Source organism: Cheilinus undulatus, linkage group 15 (genome assembly GCF_018320785.1).
Source record: "Cheilinus undulatus linkage group 15, ASM1832078v1, whole genome shotgun sequence".
Taxonomy (NCBI): Eukaryota; Metazoa; Chordata; class Actinopteri; order Labriformes; family Labridae; genus Cheilinus; species Cheilinus undulatus.
Window position 1 is genome coordinate 1,514,749 of NC_054879.1, and position 15,567 is coordinate 1,530,315.

Consider the following 15,567-nt stretch of genomic DNA (forward strand, 5'->3'; position numbering starts at 1 on the left):
GTGCAGTTTAAAAAACTCCTCACTTATCTTATGCTGGCGATAGGAAACCCCTATTTTCAGCAGATCTCGCCTACTGATGAAAACGCTCCGTTTCAGTCCTGTCTCTTTAAGACTCAGAGATGTCCGTGACCTTACCGTTCTCTGATTGGCCAGCTTGGTCAAAGCTTCCTGGGGGCTGAACAATGGGCCGAACTGTTTTCTCGGCCCATTGATCACCGAGTTTTGCTTAGTTTACTCATCGGGCTTTTAATCAGCACAAGTCAAGACTTAGTGCTGTAAAGGTACACAACGTTTCACAGCATAGTTTTGGGTAAAAGGGCGGATAGTTATGAAGAACTGATGACAAAGTTTAGCACACATTAGCTTCCCACTGACCCATGGCTGGTTTTAAAGTAATGTTATAAAGTGACTTACAGCTTGTGGTTCTAAGCCTCCCTGGGCGATCTTTACAGAGGGAACAGCTCCATGTTTTAGCAGCAGATTAGACACAAATCCAGCGTCTCACTGTCCTTTATTGACGAAACAATCGTCGTGAAGTGACGAGTGCAGGGAAAAAAGTTTGCAGGCGGTCGGCTCCATGAGACAATTCCCACTGCTTTCTGCTGCTTTCTTCCTTCGGCAGCACATACAGAGTAGATTTATCGTCACAACCAAAAAAACACCAATCAGTTTAGAAGACATGCTGACCAGAATAAATCCACACGAGAGCAAGAATCCAAACAACAGCAGCGGTGTATACAGCGCCGGGGAGGGGGCGTGGCTGAGAACCAGCTGTTCAGAGAGGCCGGTAATCTCGTTTGCAGGGTTTACGGAAAGACGCGTGTCTCTTGATAAAATGAAATCGGTATGGTTTAGAAAGGATCCTCAACATTGTAGCATTGTATGCAAGTGTTAAAATATGACTTAGTATAATATGTCTCCTTTAAAATCAGGTTTGTCCTTGAACCTTTTCCAGTGTTCATGTTTTTACCACAGGTAGAACAGGAACATCATCACAGCTTCCTCATCACACACACAGAATCCAAAAATCAATCCTGACAGAAGTTGCTTTGTTTGTTACAAAAATGAATAAGATAAATGAAAAACAAGAGTTGGTTTGATAGGGTTTCTGTATACAAATAATTCACAGCTATCTAAGCCTGCGCTCAGTTACAGTATGACCCATCTTCCTGTCTGTGCGTCAGCTGCTCATTCTAATAGGCCGGCGCCCTCACCACCTGCAGGGGGCGCAGACAAAATCAAAGAAAAGTTCACAATGTCAAATTAAACCATGTCAATAAAAAACAAAATGTTGCTCCTACATGATGATTTCTGCAACCAAATTTGTGCGTCTTTCTTTTACAAAGATTTTTTTGGGTGATTTTGAGCGTTGGTAGTCCGGACAGCCATGGAAGAGTGGAGGAAAACATCCACCAGACAGCTTCAGGATAAGGATCTGATCTGACCAGAGCATCGAGGATGAAACCAGTGCCCAGTCTGCACTGGTTCCTGCACCAGATTGATAAACGAGGGCTGCTGTGAGGAATCAGCGGTCATGGCGAGCAGTGCTCTGACCAAAACCATGCATGTCAGAGAGTCATAAACAGCCGTGTGGAGACAGGGCAGCCATGTTCAATTCTTGTATTATTCCTGTCCAGGTAGGACAGAGACGTGTCTGATTGGTCTGCACTCTCTAGCGCATGTAGAGCCGTATGAGTCCGTCTTTGTGGAGCTGCTGCCAGAGGTTCATCTCCATCTTAAAGTCGTGGTATTGATGGAAGCTCATTGGCTGGTGCGCCCTGTCGTAGTAGTACTTGGAGTACCTGCCATAGTCCGGAGTCATGAAGCCGTACGCGCTCACCTTCATCACACAGGAGACACCAAAGACAGTCAGAGACAGGAAATGATCATGATGAACTGAAGAGACAGATAAGAGACACACTGATCCACCATCAACACATTTACATGTTTCAAGAGTCTCTCTGCTGTCAGGCTGAGCTTACACTGTGAAACATGGTTGAATGTCTGAATGGTTAACTATGCACAATGGAAATGTGCTTGTTAGGGATGGGTACCTTTCACATTTGAACTGGGACGGTACCAGTTCCCAGTTCCTGTGAACTGGTATCAGTACACGTTACCCATTTTTGGTACTTTTCTGTGTGAATAATACACAATAATAAATGTTATATAATCTCAAACCTTCTGAGATTTGAGATATTTATTTCTTAATATCAAAACATTATAAAATAAAAAATATATCAAAACAACATCAAATACTGTTTGGGATGGAACATCACAAGTGCTTTAACAAATGAAAAAACCTAAACTACTAAAACTACCCAGTGGTTTTTCTTTATATTGCACATATTAAAACCCAGCCCACCTCCTCCTACTCCTCTAACTTACACTCCTGGAAAAATGTGTGTTGGGGTCCATGGAGGGAGAATAAGTTTTAAACACATGAACAATAGAGGATGGAGTCAAAATAACTAAATAAATAAATAAAGGTATGAAATTTCACCAGTTAAGGTTTTACAAAAGAAAGTAAACTAACTACTTCCTCTACCATGGACTTCGTGTACTGCACATCTTCTTTCCTCATGCAGTTCTTTTTCAACTAAACTCAGACGCCATCTTTCCCTGGTGAGAGCAGAGTCTGCTCCTCACTCATCAGTCATGTGACCATCCACGCAGCACAACCGGGCCTTAATACGAAAAAACGTCACACACCTGAACCATGCACACCGTTACGTTATATTTTTATATTTACTGCTAAAGTTAACAGAAAGTAGCACATTGACTAATTCTGCAATGAAAATAAGCAGTGAGGACGAGGCTGTGGCTCTGTCACTCCTTCAGAATCACTCTGGATCATCCGTCCTGACAGAGAGCTTCAAACAGCAGCAGCTGTGCCAAGCTGGAGAGATGGAGAGCAACTATTAGGACGCACTCACACCTGGCAGTCCGCACCACGCCTTAATCCCGTGTCTGTAAGGTGACTGAGAAAACAAACATATCCCTGTATCTAGTATATTTCCATGGCTGATATCCACATAATAAACGGGCATATCACGGTGTTTGAAGTGAGGATCCAGTACGAGAGAGAGAGAGAGGGAGGGGGGCGAACGAGCAGGAAGCAGTGGGAGCTGATCTGAATCATCAATCATCACACTGCTTCCTCAGATTAGAAGTTTTGTCGTGGTAAACTTTGACCTTCATGTCACAAATATTGCAGTGTACCCTGCATCGTAGTTTAAAAGTGGAGCGCTACCTTTGACCTTCCCATCAGCCATGCTTGTTCTGTTGATTCAGTGAGCTGCTACCGACGTCATCACTCTCGTGCATGCAATGCTGCATTCATGTCCAGCATGGAAAATTGACTTCCACTCTCTTGCAGTCACAAGGATGCGTTTAGGTGCCAAAACATTTTATGTGAATAGTTGTGAGTACCTACAGTACCTGTAGAAGTACCGAGTTCTGGACCCATCCTTAGTGCTCGTATTGTATGAGTGAAATCAGGACAAACAGGGACTAAAGTCATTCAAGTTTCTGTTCAACAGTCTCACAGACAGTGGCTAACATCATTTCTATGTAAACAAACCATGACAACTATTCTCTGTCAGCTGGAGGTCCAAAGATGTTCCAGCTAAGTCATATCTAAAGTGACAGGAGAAGAAAGATGCAAAAAGGGTCCGAATGGAGAGGAAGAGGAACAGCAAAAAGCAAAACAGCAAAGAGGGAAAGAAAGAAAGAAAGAAAGAAAGAAAGAAAGAAAGAAAGAAAGAAAGAAGCAGCTGGTTGGACCATTTCCCTAACCCTTAAAGATTTAGGTTGACTTTTAGAAAATAAAACACAAAGACTCGAAGACTCTACTTTTCTTTCTTTTTTTTTTTTGCATGAACTGAAATTCAACTTAATGTTTTGAAAAAACAAACAAACATCTATTTATTTATTTATTTATTTAGTTTATCATGTTTACTAAACTAAAGAGAACTGAGTTTAAAGGTAAACTTGTGGATTTTGTACGCAGCTTATTCCCAGTTTTTCCCTGCTCTTCCTTTCAGATTTAAATATCTTTTTGGAGCCTCTATCATCATTGAAGGGAGAGTTTTCTGTCATTTATTCTAAAATCAGGTTCTCCTAGTGCCCCTTCAAATATTTGGTGGACAGATTTCAGATGATATGTGGGAGAAGATTTTAAGAAGGGGTCACAGGTCATCAGTCTCTGCTAAACATGGTTTCACTCTCTGCAGGATTTTACATCGGGCTCACTACACCACAGCTCGGCTGGCAAAAATATCTGATAGCATCTCCTTTATGTGATCGATGGCAACAAGCTACAGAAAATTACACGCTCGTGTTTTGAGGAGGCCTGGCTTTAAATAAATTCTGCTCTGAAATCTTTGAAACTTTATTGGAGGTAACAGGAAGGAAAATGGTTCCTAATATTTCACTGTTTTGATTTGTGTGGGGCCTTTTCCACTCAGTTTTTCTTCTGCTAATAAGGCCTTGCTAGCTTTTACATCTTTACTGGCCAGATGGCTAATATTGTTAAAGAGGAAATCCTCGTCTCCACCAACATCTTCAGAGTGGATCAAGGAGGGCCTTTATTTCCTCAAACTGGAAAATATTCGTTTGGCTTTGGCTGGAGCCTCAGACACATCTGAAAGAGCTGGACTCCTTTTCTGATTTATGTTAATAAGTACGATATGCCATATTTATTTGCACTAATCTCTGTATTTTACAGCACTGGTGTGCCTTAGTAATTCTGACTTATTATTTTATTACTTATGGTTATATTTTTGGTACCATTGAATGTGGTGATTTAGTCCTTCTATTATTTTTAAAAATTATTTATGTTTTCATTCATGTAATCTGGTGGGGACGTGCTCGGGGAGGGGGAACTAAGTCCTTTTGTGTTTATGTAAAAATCCCCTAATAAACGGTTAAAAAAATATGCACAAAAACACAGATGAAGAAAACTAGAAAGATGCAGAAAAGGTCAGAGGAAGATGCACAAAGGTCAGAGGAAGATATACAAAGGTCAGATGAAGATGCACAAAAGGTCAGAGGAAGATGCAGAAAAGGTCAGAGGAAGATACACAAAGGTCAGAGAAAGATACACAAAGGTCAGAGAAAGATACACAAAGGTCAGAGGAGGATACACAAAAGGTCAGATGAAGATGCACAGAAGGTCAGAGGAAGATGCACAAAAGGTCAGATGAAGATGCACAAAAGGTCAGAGGAAGATGCACAAAAGGTCAGAGGAAGATGCACAAAAGGTCAGATGAAGATGCAGAGAAGGTCAGAGGAAGATGCACAAAAGGTCAGAGGAAGATGCAGAGAAGGTCAGAGGAAGATGAAGAGAAGGTCAGAGGAAGATGCACAAAAGGTCAGAGGAAGATGCACAAAAGGTCAGAGGAAAATGCAGAGAAGGTCAGAGGAAGATGAAGAGAAGGTCAGAGGAAGATGCACAAAAGGTCAGAGGAAGATGCACAAAAGGTCAGAGGAAAATGCAGAGAAGGTCAGAGGAAGATGCACAAAAGGTCAGAGGAAGATGCACAAAAGGTCAGAGGAAGATGCACAAAAGGTCAGAGGAAGATGCACAAAAGGTCAGAGGAAGATACAGAGAAGGTCAGAGGAAGATGCACAAAAGGTCAGAGGGAGATGCAGAGAAGGTCAGAGGGAGATGCAGACAAGGTCAGAGGAAGATACACAAAAGGTCAGAGGAAGATGCACAAAAGGTCAGAGGAAGATGCACAAAAGGTCAGAGGAAGATGCACAAAAGGTCAGAGGAAGATACAGAGAAGGTCAGAGGAAGATGCACAAAAGGTCAGAGGGAGATGCACAAAAGGTCAGAGGAAGATACACAAAAGGTCAGAGGAAGATGCACAAAAGGTCAGAGGAAGATGCACAAAAGGTCAGAGGAAGATGCACAAAAGGTCAGAGGGAGATGCAGAGAAGGTCAGAGGAAGATACACAAAAGGTCAGAGGAAGATGCACAAAAGGTCAGAGGAAGATGCACAAAAGGTCAGAGGAAGATGCACAAAAGGTCAGAGGAAGATGCACAAAAGGTCAGAGGAAGATGCAGAGAAGGTCAGAGGAAGATACAGAGAAGGTCAGAGGAAGATACAGAGAAGGTCAGAGGGAGATACAGGGGTGAATAGGAAGTTGCTCATCCATGTCAGTGAGATGACAGACTGGAATGAGGGTTCTACTCCGTGCATTGCTCATGGGCTCTTGAACAGCTACTATGATAAACGGTTTATTTAAGCTGATTCTGTTGCTGATGCTCGCCTGCTGTCATAAACCTACAGAAAATTCAAAATGCACTGTAAGGGGTTACTTTATGTCCTGATATTAATAGCTGTTTTATGCCTTAGTATTTATTTTTATACTAAGGCACATACTATACAGCAGAGGCGGGGGACTCGAGTCACGTGACTTGACTCGAGTCAGACTCGAGTTGCAAATTTGAGGACTTGAGACTTGACTTAGACTTGAGACAGATGACTAGACAGGACTTGACTTTTGTAATTTAAATATTTGCATTTTTTTTAGTTAGATTACATTAGAAATTATGTTTTATTTTGAAACATGATCAGCTGATTTGACAGTGCAATGCATGCAGCCCGCAGCACGCTGCATGGACTAACAGCGGTCTGCAGGTCAACGCAGGAGCAGCCGTCATGGAGGCAGCTAGACCAAGAATTACTCAGTTTGGGTTCAAGGATTATGTTGTTGATGACGGTATGAAGAAGAGAACAGCGGTATGTAAGGTCTGCAGCTCAGAAAATCAGTGACACGACCACCACAACCTCCAACTTCATCTGTCACTACAAAACCCACAAAGAAAGGTAAGCTACGTGAATGTGTCTTTTAGCTAGCTGTTACGGCTGTTAGAAAGCTAACCTTTGCTAGCACTAACGTAGCCTAAACAAGCTAACTAATGTATATGTCTTCTCAATAAAATGTGCAGTAAAAGTGTCTTTAGTTAACTTATTGGCTTGTCAAATGGGTCAAACATTAACTAGAAAGGATGTGTTTGCATGTGTGTGTGTGTGTTTGTGTGTGTGTGTGTGTGATATGGATGTGTTTGCGTGTGTGTGATATAAAGTTTGTGTTGATTAGCTTTTTGTAAGCAGTTTGATTCATATTTGTTGTCCAGTGTGGACAGATTGACTGGCGACGTTCTGTATTTTTGTACGTAGAGGCAGCAGTGTATTTACACTGTCTGATGGTAACGTTTGCTAACACGAATGCTAACGTAGCTTATTGAACTAATGTGAAGTTTAAGATGTGCTTAAGATTAACGTGACATTATATGAAGTAATATTCATTTTCTGCAATGATGACCAGGCGGACAGCAGGGTGATTACATCCCAGGTGTTGATTTTCTCATGGCAGACGTTGCTTCATGAATTATTACATAAGTTACGTTATTTTCTGATGATCAAATTCATTGTAATTTTTTTTTTCCTGAAAGTTTCTGAAAGCCATGAAATGTAGGCCTTTGTTGAGGGTCACTTAATAGCGTACACATGCACAATAATAATCATCAGCTTTGTAAATGTTAAATTTGAATATGTAATATAAACACATCAAGCTATTATTACGTTGTTACCTTACATTGTAAAGCAGCCTCAAAAAAAGGGAAGTGAAGAATATTGATTTTGTTAACATTATAAATTTATCCTAAAGTCGATATTTTCTGGGGTAGATCATACGATTTTTTGTATGACTTGACTTGTGACTTGCTTGGTTCTCACCACAGTGACTTGGGACTTGCTTGAGACTTGAAGGTTATGACTTGAGACTTGCTTGTGACTTGAAGGCTATGACTTGAGACTTGCTGTGACTTGAAGGCTATGACTTGAGACTTGCTGTGACTTGCACATGAGTGACTTATTCCCACCTCTGCTATACAGTAGACATCTGAAAGACTGGTGTGGTGATGAGTTGCTCTACCTGGTCACAGGTGTGGAGGGCAGTCAGCAGCGTTGCAGCTCCTGTGCTGACACGGTACATATCAACAGTTCTCCTCAGGTGTTTAGTGTGGAGGAATCTGAAATAAAGGACACGTGGCACAGCAGAACATGAAATCTGAAGGACACTGAGGCTTGTTGGAGGGTCAGGGTTGGTATTCTGATGTTAAAGTCACACGTTAAACCAACTCCAGGTCTTTTGGGCTCTTAGGCTGGAGAGCGTATAATGCCGTGTGTTTGCTGAGCACATCAACAAATATGAATGTGGTGTAGAGCCATGGAGATCTCTGTGAGACAGCGCCCTCTAGTGAGTTTATTTAATTTCACCCCCACGTAACAGATGTGTGAGATTGTGGGCAGTGGCCGATGTATCAATGAAAACCTGATACCTGATTTCTGTTTTTTTACATATTTTCACACTTGAATGTCTGACACCATGAAATAAATTTTAATAGAAGACAAGATAATCTAAGTAAATAGAAAAGTCAGTTTTTAAATGTGGATTTTATTCATAAAGGTGACAAAATCCAAACCTACCTGACTCTATGTAAAACATTCAGTGCCCCCTTGTTAAATCATGAATTAACTGTGATCAACCACATTTTTAGTAAAGCTGAGTTCAGTCTGACTATCCACACCCAGACCTGATCACTGCCAGACCTGATCCCTGCCAGACCTGATCACTGCCAGACCTGCTGAATGAATAAGTCCCTTAACTAGAACCTGTCTGACAAAGAGAAGCAGGCTGAAAGATCTTCAACACATCATGGAGCATCTGAAGAAACTCAAGAACAGTAGAGAAACAAAGTCACTGACAACTATCAGTCTGAAAGGCTTTGAGACGCCAGCCAACCATAGTGAGAGCCATTATCCACAAATGGAGAAAACTGTGAACAGGGGTGAACCTTCCCACCAACATGACTCTAAGAGCGCATGGACGACTCATCCAGGACGTCCCAGAAGAACCCAGAACATCTACAGACCTGAAGGCCTCACTAACTCAGTTAAGGTCAGAGTTCATGATTCAACAATCAGAAAGACATGTCAGCATATTTTTACATGGATATGTATTTTATTGTCCCCGATTCTGTAAACTCTTGTGCCATTTTATGCAGTTAAATGTTGTACATCTTATGAACTGTTAACTCAAAGGCCCAACTAGGGACAAGAGTGGAAATTAGCAATTGCTATGAACTCTCTGTGCAGCACATCAGATTTATGCTCTGCGGTGAAACTCTGTTAAACTTCATCATCCCGATCAAGTAAATAAATTTAATAAAAAACATGTCAACATAATGTAAGACAGTGTAGCAGCTGATTTAGTGACTGTGTAAACTGGTGACAAACTAAACAAAGGCTCATTTGTGAGGACTCTTTCTGTTTTCATTATCTCTGTAACCTTTTAACACAATCTGCTGAAAGTCACCAGTTCACATGGTCACCAATTAAAGCCATACACCAGGGCCATCACGTCCATGCATGGAGGAAAAAGTTGGAGAAAGGACATACCAGTGGTGCTGAAGGTGCTTTCTGACACCAGTCATGAGTGGCCTGATCTGATGTTACTGTGGATCAGTATTCATTTATCGTGTAAACCATGTTTGTAGTTTACATCCCACACAGCAGGTAATAGTAAACAGCCTGAGCTCTCTGGTGCCCTCTAGTGGTATCATTCAGAGTCATATCCAGGCACGTGTATTTAAAAGAGTGCTAAGACACAGCTGGACATGAACACAGGACGAAACAGGGAGTATCTCCCCAGCCTAAATCTCTGAGCCTTCACTCACCTGTTCCTGATGTAACGCATGAAATCAGGATGAAGCATCTTGAATTTTTTCACCGACAAGTTTGGTCCAAAAATATCAGCTGGACTGTGAAGAAAACATGACATTATTATTATATAAATCATATAAAACCAGAGAGCTGAAATGTTCATCCTCGAATTACCCCAACTCCAAAAAAGCTGGGTCGCTCTGTAAAATGTAAACTAAGGAGAGGAGTCCGGGTCCTGAACTGGTCTGCCTGCAGTCCAGACCTTTCACCAATAGAAAACATTTGGAGCATCAGAAAAGGAAAATTCAGCAAAGAAGACCCAGGACTGTTGAGCAGCTAGAATCTTACATCAGTCAAGAATGGGACAACATTCCTCTCCCCAAAAATCCATCATCTGGCCTCCTCACTTCCCGGACGTTTACAGGCTGTTGTTAAACACGGCCCTGTCCTACTTTTTTTAGATATGTTGCTGCCATCAAATTCAGAATGAGCTCATATTTTCCTGAAATGTTCAAATGTCTCAGTCTAACATCTGATCTGTTCTAGTGTGAATCAAATATGGGTTTATGAAGTTTGACAATCATTGACTTCTGTTTTTATTTACATTTTACACAGCGACCCAGCTTTTTTGGACTTGGGGTCGTATGTTCAGTCATTAAAGAATTGTTGTTTGCGTTGGTGTTAAGAAGCCAGCATGCTGTAGATGCTGCACCCATCCACCTGTTGATCTCTCAGTTCCTTCTACCCTCACTCATGAAGGAGACCTGAGATCAGCAAAGACGGACTCCCTCCACCAACCAGCTCCATGCATACCACCACCTGCTCCATCCACCTGAGTGTGTACAGAGGAGTGCTCCTGATGTGGAAGGAGACAACAGGAGGGAGGAAAGGGGGGAGCAATCACACTCCAGCGGTTTATGTGAAAATGCTCTAAATCTGTCCCATCAGCTGGCCTGTAAAGGCAGAGTTAACCCTGTTTGATTATGAGGCAGAAGCAGTAGTTACTTCTTTCTCTTGTCAGGCCCTCTCTCCACCACAGTGTGGGTGACTGCAGCCTTCACCAGCAGGTAATCGTACTGATCAGACGGCAGCAGAAGGTACCGGGTTTCCTGTGGAGAGCAAACCAGTGTCCTGTGACTCTTCAAGTCCTCCTTTTAGCCTTGAATGAAGGAAAATTTTTACATTTAGTCCTCACCTCAGACTGAGGGGGTCCTCTGAAGCCCAGTTTTCTGTAATATTGATACGCCCTCCTCAGCGTGGTGCTTGTGAACGTGTAGTGGGTGGTCCGACTGCCCACGTCTGCCTCAAAGCCCTTCAAGAGCGCCCCATTGGACCTGAAGATACCAGAGTCCAGAAACATGAATGAGTGGATAAAACCCTTCACTTTTAACATTTAGAGAGCGTGACATTGATCCAGGACTCTTCAGACTCTTCTCTAAACCCTGCTCTGTGCTCTAATCCAGTGGTTCTAAAACTGGGGTCAAGGACCCCTGGGGGTCCATAAACATTTCATTAAAAATCCCATTACAACACTTTTAATCCATGAAACAAGATAATCAGCACCCTGAATACTCACAACTGTTAAAGGGGACATATTTGATCTTTTCAAGACAAGTTTATATCGTTCTCAGAGGTCCCTAAAACATGTCTGTTGAGTTTGTTGCTGAAAAAACTCCAGTATAGGATTTTTGGCTGTCTAAAACCTCCTCTGTTTCAGCCCTGCTCAGAACAAGCTGTTTCTGTGTTTCTGCTTTAAATTTTTCTGAGCTGTCTGACTCCGCCCCCTTCAGGAAATGGATGTGGCTTTCCTGTTCTTCCTTTCAGCTGGCAGGTGAGCGGAAGAACAGAAGAGGAGGGCAGAACTTTCCTTCAAGCGGGGAGGGCCGACCTCAGGGCCGAACCTGGGGGTGGGGCTAATTCCCCACATGACATCATGGGGTAAAATCTGAGAACGGCTTGTTTCAGCACACATTTTCTGCAAGGTGGAGAAAGAGAGGGGGGAAGGGAGCGAATTTTTCTGGTACTTGGGGGATTGTGGAAAGGCCAGAAGCACATATTTTTGTTAGAAAAGCCTGAAAAGTGATTTTTGCACAATATGTCCTCTTGAAACATTTGATTCAGTTAAAAATTTGGGAAAAACACGAGAACAAGACTGTGTACATATTTCTTTACAGGGAGGAAGGGACTGTGTATCCCACAATCCATTGCAATTCATTATTTGTTGTTGATGATCCCCACCACCTCCTGCTCCCTCAGATCCTCCTCCTTCCACCTCACCATGCTCTCCGCCCGCCTCAGCACCATGGGGAGCAGAGCTTTCACTCCCACCAGACATCTGGAACATGGACTCTCTTCCTGTCTTCAAACCCAGACTCAGAAGCCTCCTGTTCAGGATAGCTTATTCATTGTAATTACTCTGTTTCATTCTATCCTGTCAGCTTTTATCTGTTGTTTTATTGTATTTGTTTCTATCTGTAAACTGAGAAAGGCGCTTAGGAAAAAAATGTATCATTATTATTTTAAAGCAGCCTGTTTCTCCATTGTTTTTTATTGCAGTGTTTATATTTGAAATGATAATGTTGTGAAATGTCCTGGTTTAAGACTTCGTCTCTCTGCACTGATCATAGATGAACTGTCGATATCTGTGAGCTCTGGTCTTGTAAAGGAGGCCAGCTTCTACCTGAAAACATAGTGGTGGCTGTCGATCTCTTTCCCTTTCCTTGAATTTTTCAGGATCCCACCGTTCCCCACCACAGCACAGCGGATACACTGGGAGTTCACGCTGCGATTCTGCCAGTCGTCATATAACCTCCAGTCAGGGGAAGAGCTGAGGAGAGCGAGAGTTTCCCTCACGGCTGTTGGCACAGAGAAACAGAATTAAAGTGGGTTAGACTGTTTTAACAAAGACCTAAAGCTCTGAATGAGGACCGGAAGCATTCCTGAACCCTGCACCCTCTAACTGGAGCTTCCTGGTGCAGGTCTGTCTGCTCCTCTGCACAGCAAAAACTGGAGTGTTAAATTCTCAGTGTTAAACATTTCAGTGTTGATTTTAACACTCAGAGTGTTATTTTAACTCTATTCAGAGTAAATGGTCTTCAGTGTTGGAGTTATTTGACAGTGTTAATGCACTAGTGTTACACTAACACTGTAGAGTGTCAATTGATCCAAGCCCCACCTACTGCATTTTCAAATCTGGAGGGCAGAGTTTTCCCATCATGCCTTTGTGCAGCATGTATAGATGTGTTTTAGATGTATTTAGATGTTTAGCTATGTTCAGATGTTGCCTGTTGTACAGGGATCACTGCTGGGATTCACTTGCACATGTTTCTTGAATTATCTTGAGTTCTTGAAGTTTTTGACATTTAACACTTTTGCACCATGAGTGTAGTCGTCTGCTAGGTTGATCCTGACTGTGAGAACTGCTCTGTCAAATCAGTGGAGAGAGTACAGTCTGTCAACTCAGAGCACGTTTCAGCCCTGAGACTGCCTCATTACTCCATGATTGCCATAAAATACCTCATGTAGCTTCAGTTATACAGTGTGAGTCGGCGATCAATGATATCGAGTGTACCTGATTTAATTGTTTTGAGAGACTTGTATCTTGTTATTAATAGATAATATTCCACATCCACTGGAGTTAGTTGTCATACACTCACTAGTGTTATCACAACAGAGTTACATGAAGTCCAGTAAAGTTAACTTTTTTCAACACTGACACCAGTGTAGAGTACTATCAACACTACTCAGTGTAAATTTTAACACCATACAGTGTTGGAGTAACACTGGTTCAGTGTAAAAAAAAGTAACACTTTGAAAAGTGTCAAATTAACACTCAAAAGTGTGGACAGATATAAACACTTTTCTAGTGTTAGATTTAACACTCTCTGTGGTAATCTAACACTGGCGATTTTGCTGTGTAAGAAATGTAGTCAACATTGCAGTAACAAAAGCTGAACCTCACTGTCGTATGGCACGTTTCTCCATCCGTGGACCGGTTTGTAGGGACTCAGGCGCCGGTGCTCCTCAGGAGTGATGTGTTTAAGCAACAACTGGACCGGAACGTTCTGCAGAAACTTCCCCCCAATCGTGGAGTTCATGACCCGACTGCGTATCCCGTCTGGGCATTTCTGTACGGAGGAGATAACACAGCAGTGTTAAAATCAAAGCACACACAGAGTCTGTCTCCAAGCTGAGGTCAGACTACATGGCGTTTATCTCTGATAGGCTGGGTCATGTGACCACAGAGCCATTAACTCATGCTGTGACTTTACTGACTGACATGATAGATGACACTCAGGTAGGTGATCAGTCATGGTCACATGACCCACAGAGATGACTGTGAATAAACACACCGTACTCTACCGTATTTGATCGATCCAGAATTTGTGGTGAATTATATGCTAGCTTAATGCTAATGGCAGTAGCTTAGCAGGCTGTTTAAATACGTTAGCTATAGAGCTCAACAGTGTTCACTCACTTTTTTGGCAAAGCTTCAACACTATAACTGAGCAAAGCAGATGGATACGCCCTTTTCCGTGTTTCTCACTGGCAAATCCATCCTGTAAAGCTCCCGTCTGAACCGGTTAGGCCCAGTTAGAAAGGAATAATCAGCGACAAGAGGCCGGTGCAGTTATGGCGGAAGACATTAGCATGGATGCTGCTAAAGCGCCAGTTTTATCAGAACTTGACGACATTTCTTCGCTAACGGAAGAACAAAGAACAGCAGTGAGTTGTTTTCTTATTAAAAACGACAAAGTCGAGTACTGACATGTCTACAGTCGCCATGGTTCCCGTTATGCAGTTCTATATGGAGTTTACTCCTCGGTAGCAGCAACAACGTCACGTGTTTTGTTGCTCTGATTGGCCCGTAAAGATGTGACTGACAGAACGTTCATCCAATCACCCTCCGAGTTTTTTTTTAAGGCTCTGCCCTTTCCCAAACTCCGTCTGTCAAAGGTTTTCCAGATGGATGTGTCAGGTTAACAAGACTATGTACATATTTCTTAACAAGGATGATGACAAGACTACGTTACCCATGATCCATTGCAATTCAGTTTATTCCTTGAAGCATATATGAGCCTTCTGTCTGCGTGTCTCTTTATTGTAGTCTTCAAGTGTTTGTACTGCAGGACTATCGTGTTAGGATTGTGTCAGTGAAAAATCACGTCATCATCATGGGCTGACAGACGGCGTTGGTGGGATTTCTACCAACCACAAACGCTGCTGTGACACTCTGAGAGTCTAGGTACTCTAGGATGTTTGGCAGAGATTGCATTTGAAATATATTTTGTTAAAAGAGGATGAAGACATTTAGGTGAGTCAGAATTCACCTCTGAATGATTTCACTTTTTTAAATGAATTCCCATCAGCCTCAGTGTGTGAAGGCCGTAACACGTCCTCACAGACAGGTGAAGTAGAAGAAATCTTTTCTCCACTCACTGACTGCGGTGGGAGGTCTTCACTGGTGTAGCTGTCTCCAATGAGAGGAGACTCGGCTGCTCTGGGTTCCAGCTTCTTCCTGGGTGCAGGGGTCGTCATCCTGGTTTTGTGTCTGTCCAGGACACTAATATTTGCATTAATACATTGCCTTCTTACATTTAATAGCTCTCTTAAATATGCTGCAGGTGCACAACAATGACAGGATACACCCAAACTTTCTGGTGGTGCTGTTACTTTATGATTGCTCATATACCTTGTCTTGATGTCCTGCGAGCTGTTCAGAAATATGAAGTAGACCATGAAGAGGGTCCAACCGAACAAGAAGACAAGCAGCCACCTACTGAGTGCCATCAGTGACAGGGGCTTGTCTGCCTGAAGGTTCAGAGTG

General features: G+C 42.4%; 1 protein-coding gene across 1 annotated transcript; it reads right to left on the reverse strand.

The window, feature by feature from the left end:
* Window positions 1-1,672: 1,672 nt before the first annotated feature.
* On the reverse strand, window positions 1,673-15,278 carry LOC121522563 (alpha-N-acetylgalactosaminide alpha-2,6-sialyltransferase 2-like). The gene is made up of 8 exons (XM_041807097.1): window positions 15,180-15,278; window positions 13,702-13,867; window positions 12,421-12,595; window positions 10,936-11,074; window positions 10,746-10,849; window positions 9,755-9,838; window positions 7,951-8,047; window positions 1,673-1,840 (listed from the first exon to the last, which is right to left on the reverse strand). Exons 1-8 carry the CDS (start codon window positions 15,276-15,278, stop codon window positions 1,673-1,675), a joined length of 1,032 nt encoding a protein of 343 aa, XP_041663031.1.
* Window positions 15,279-15,567: the final 289 nt, after the last annotated feature.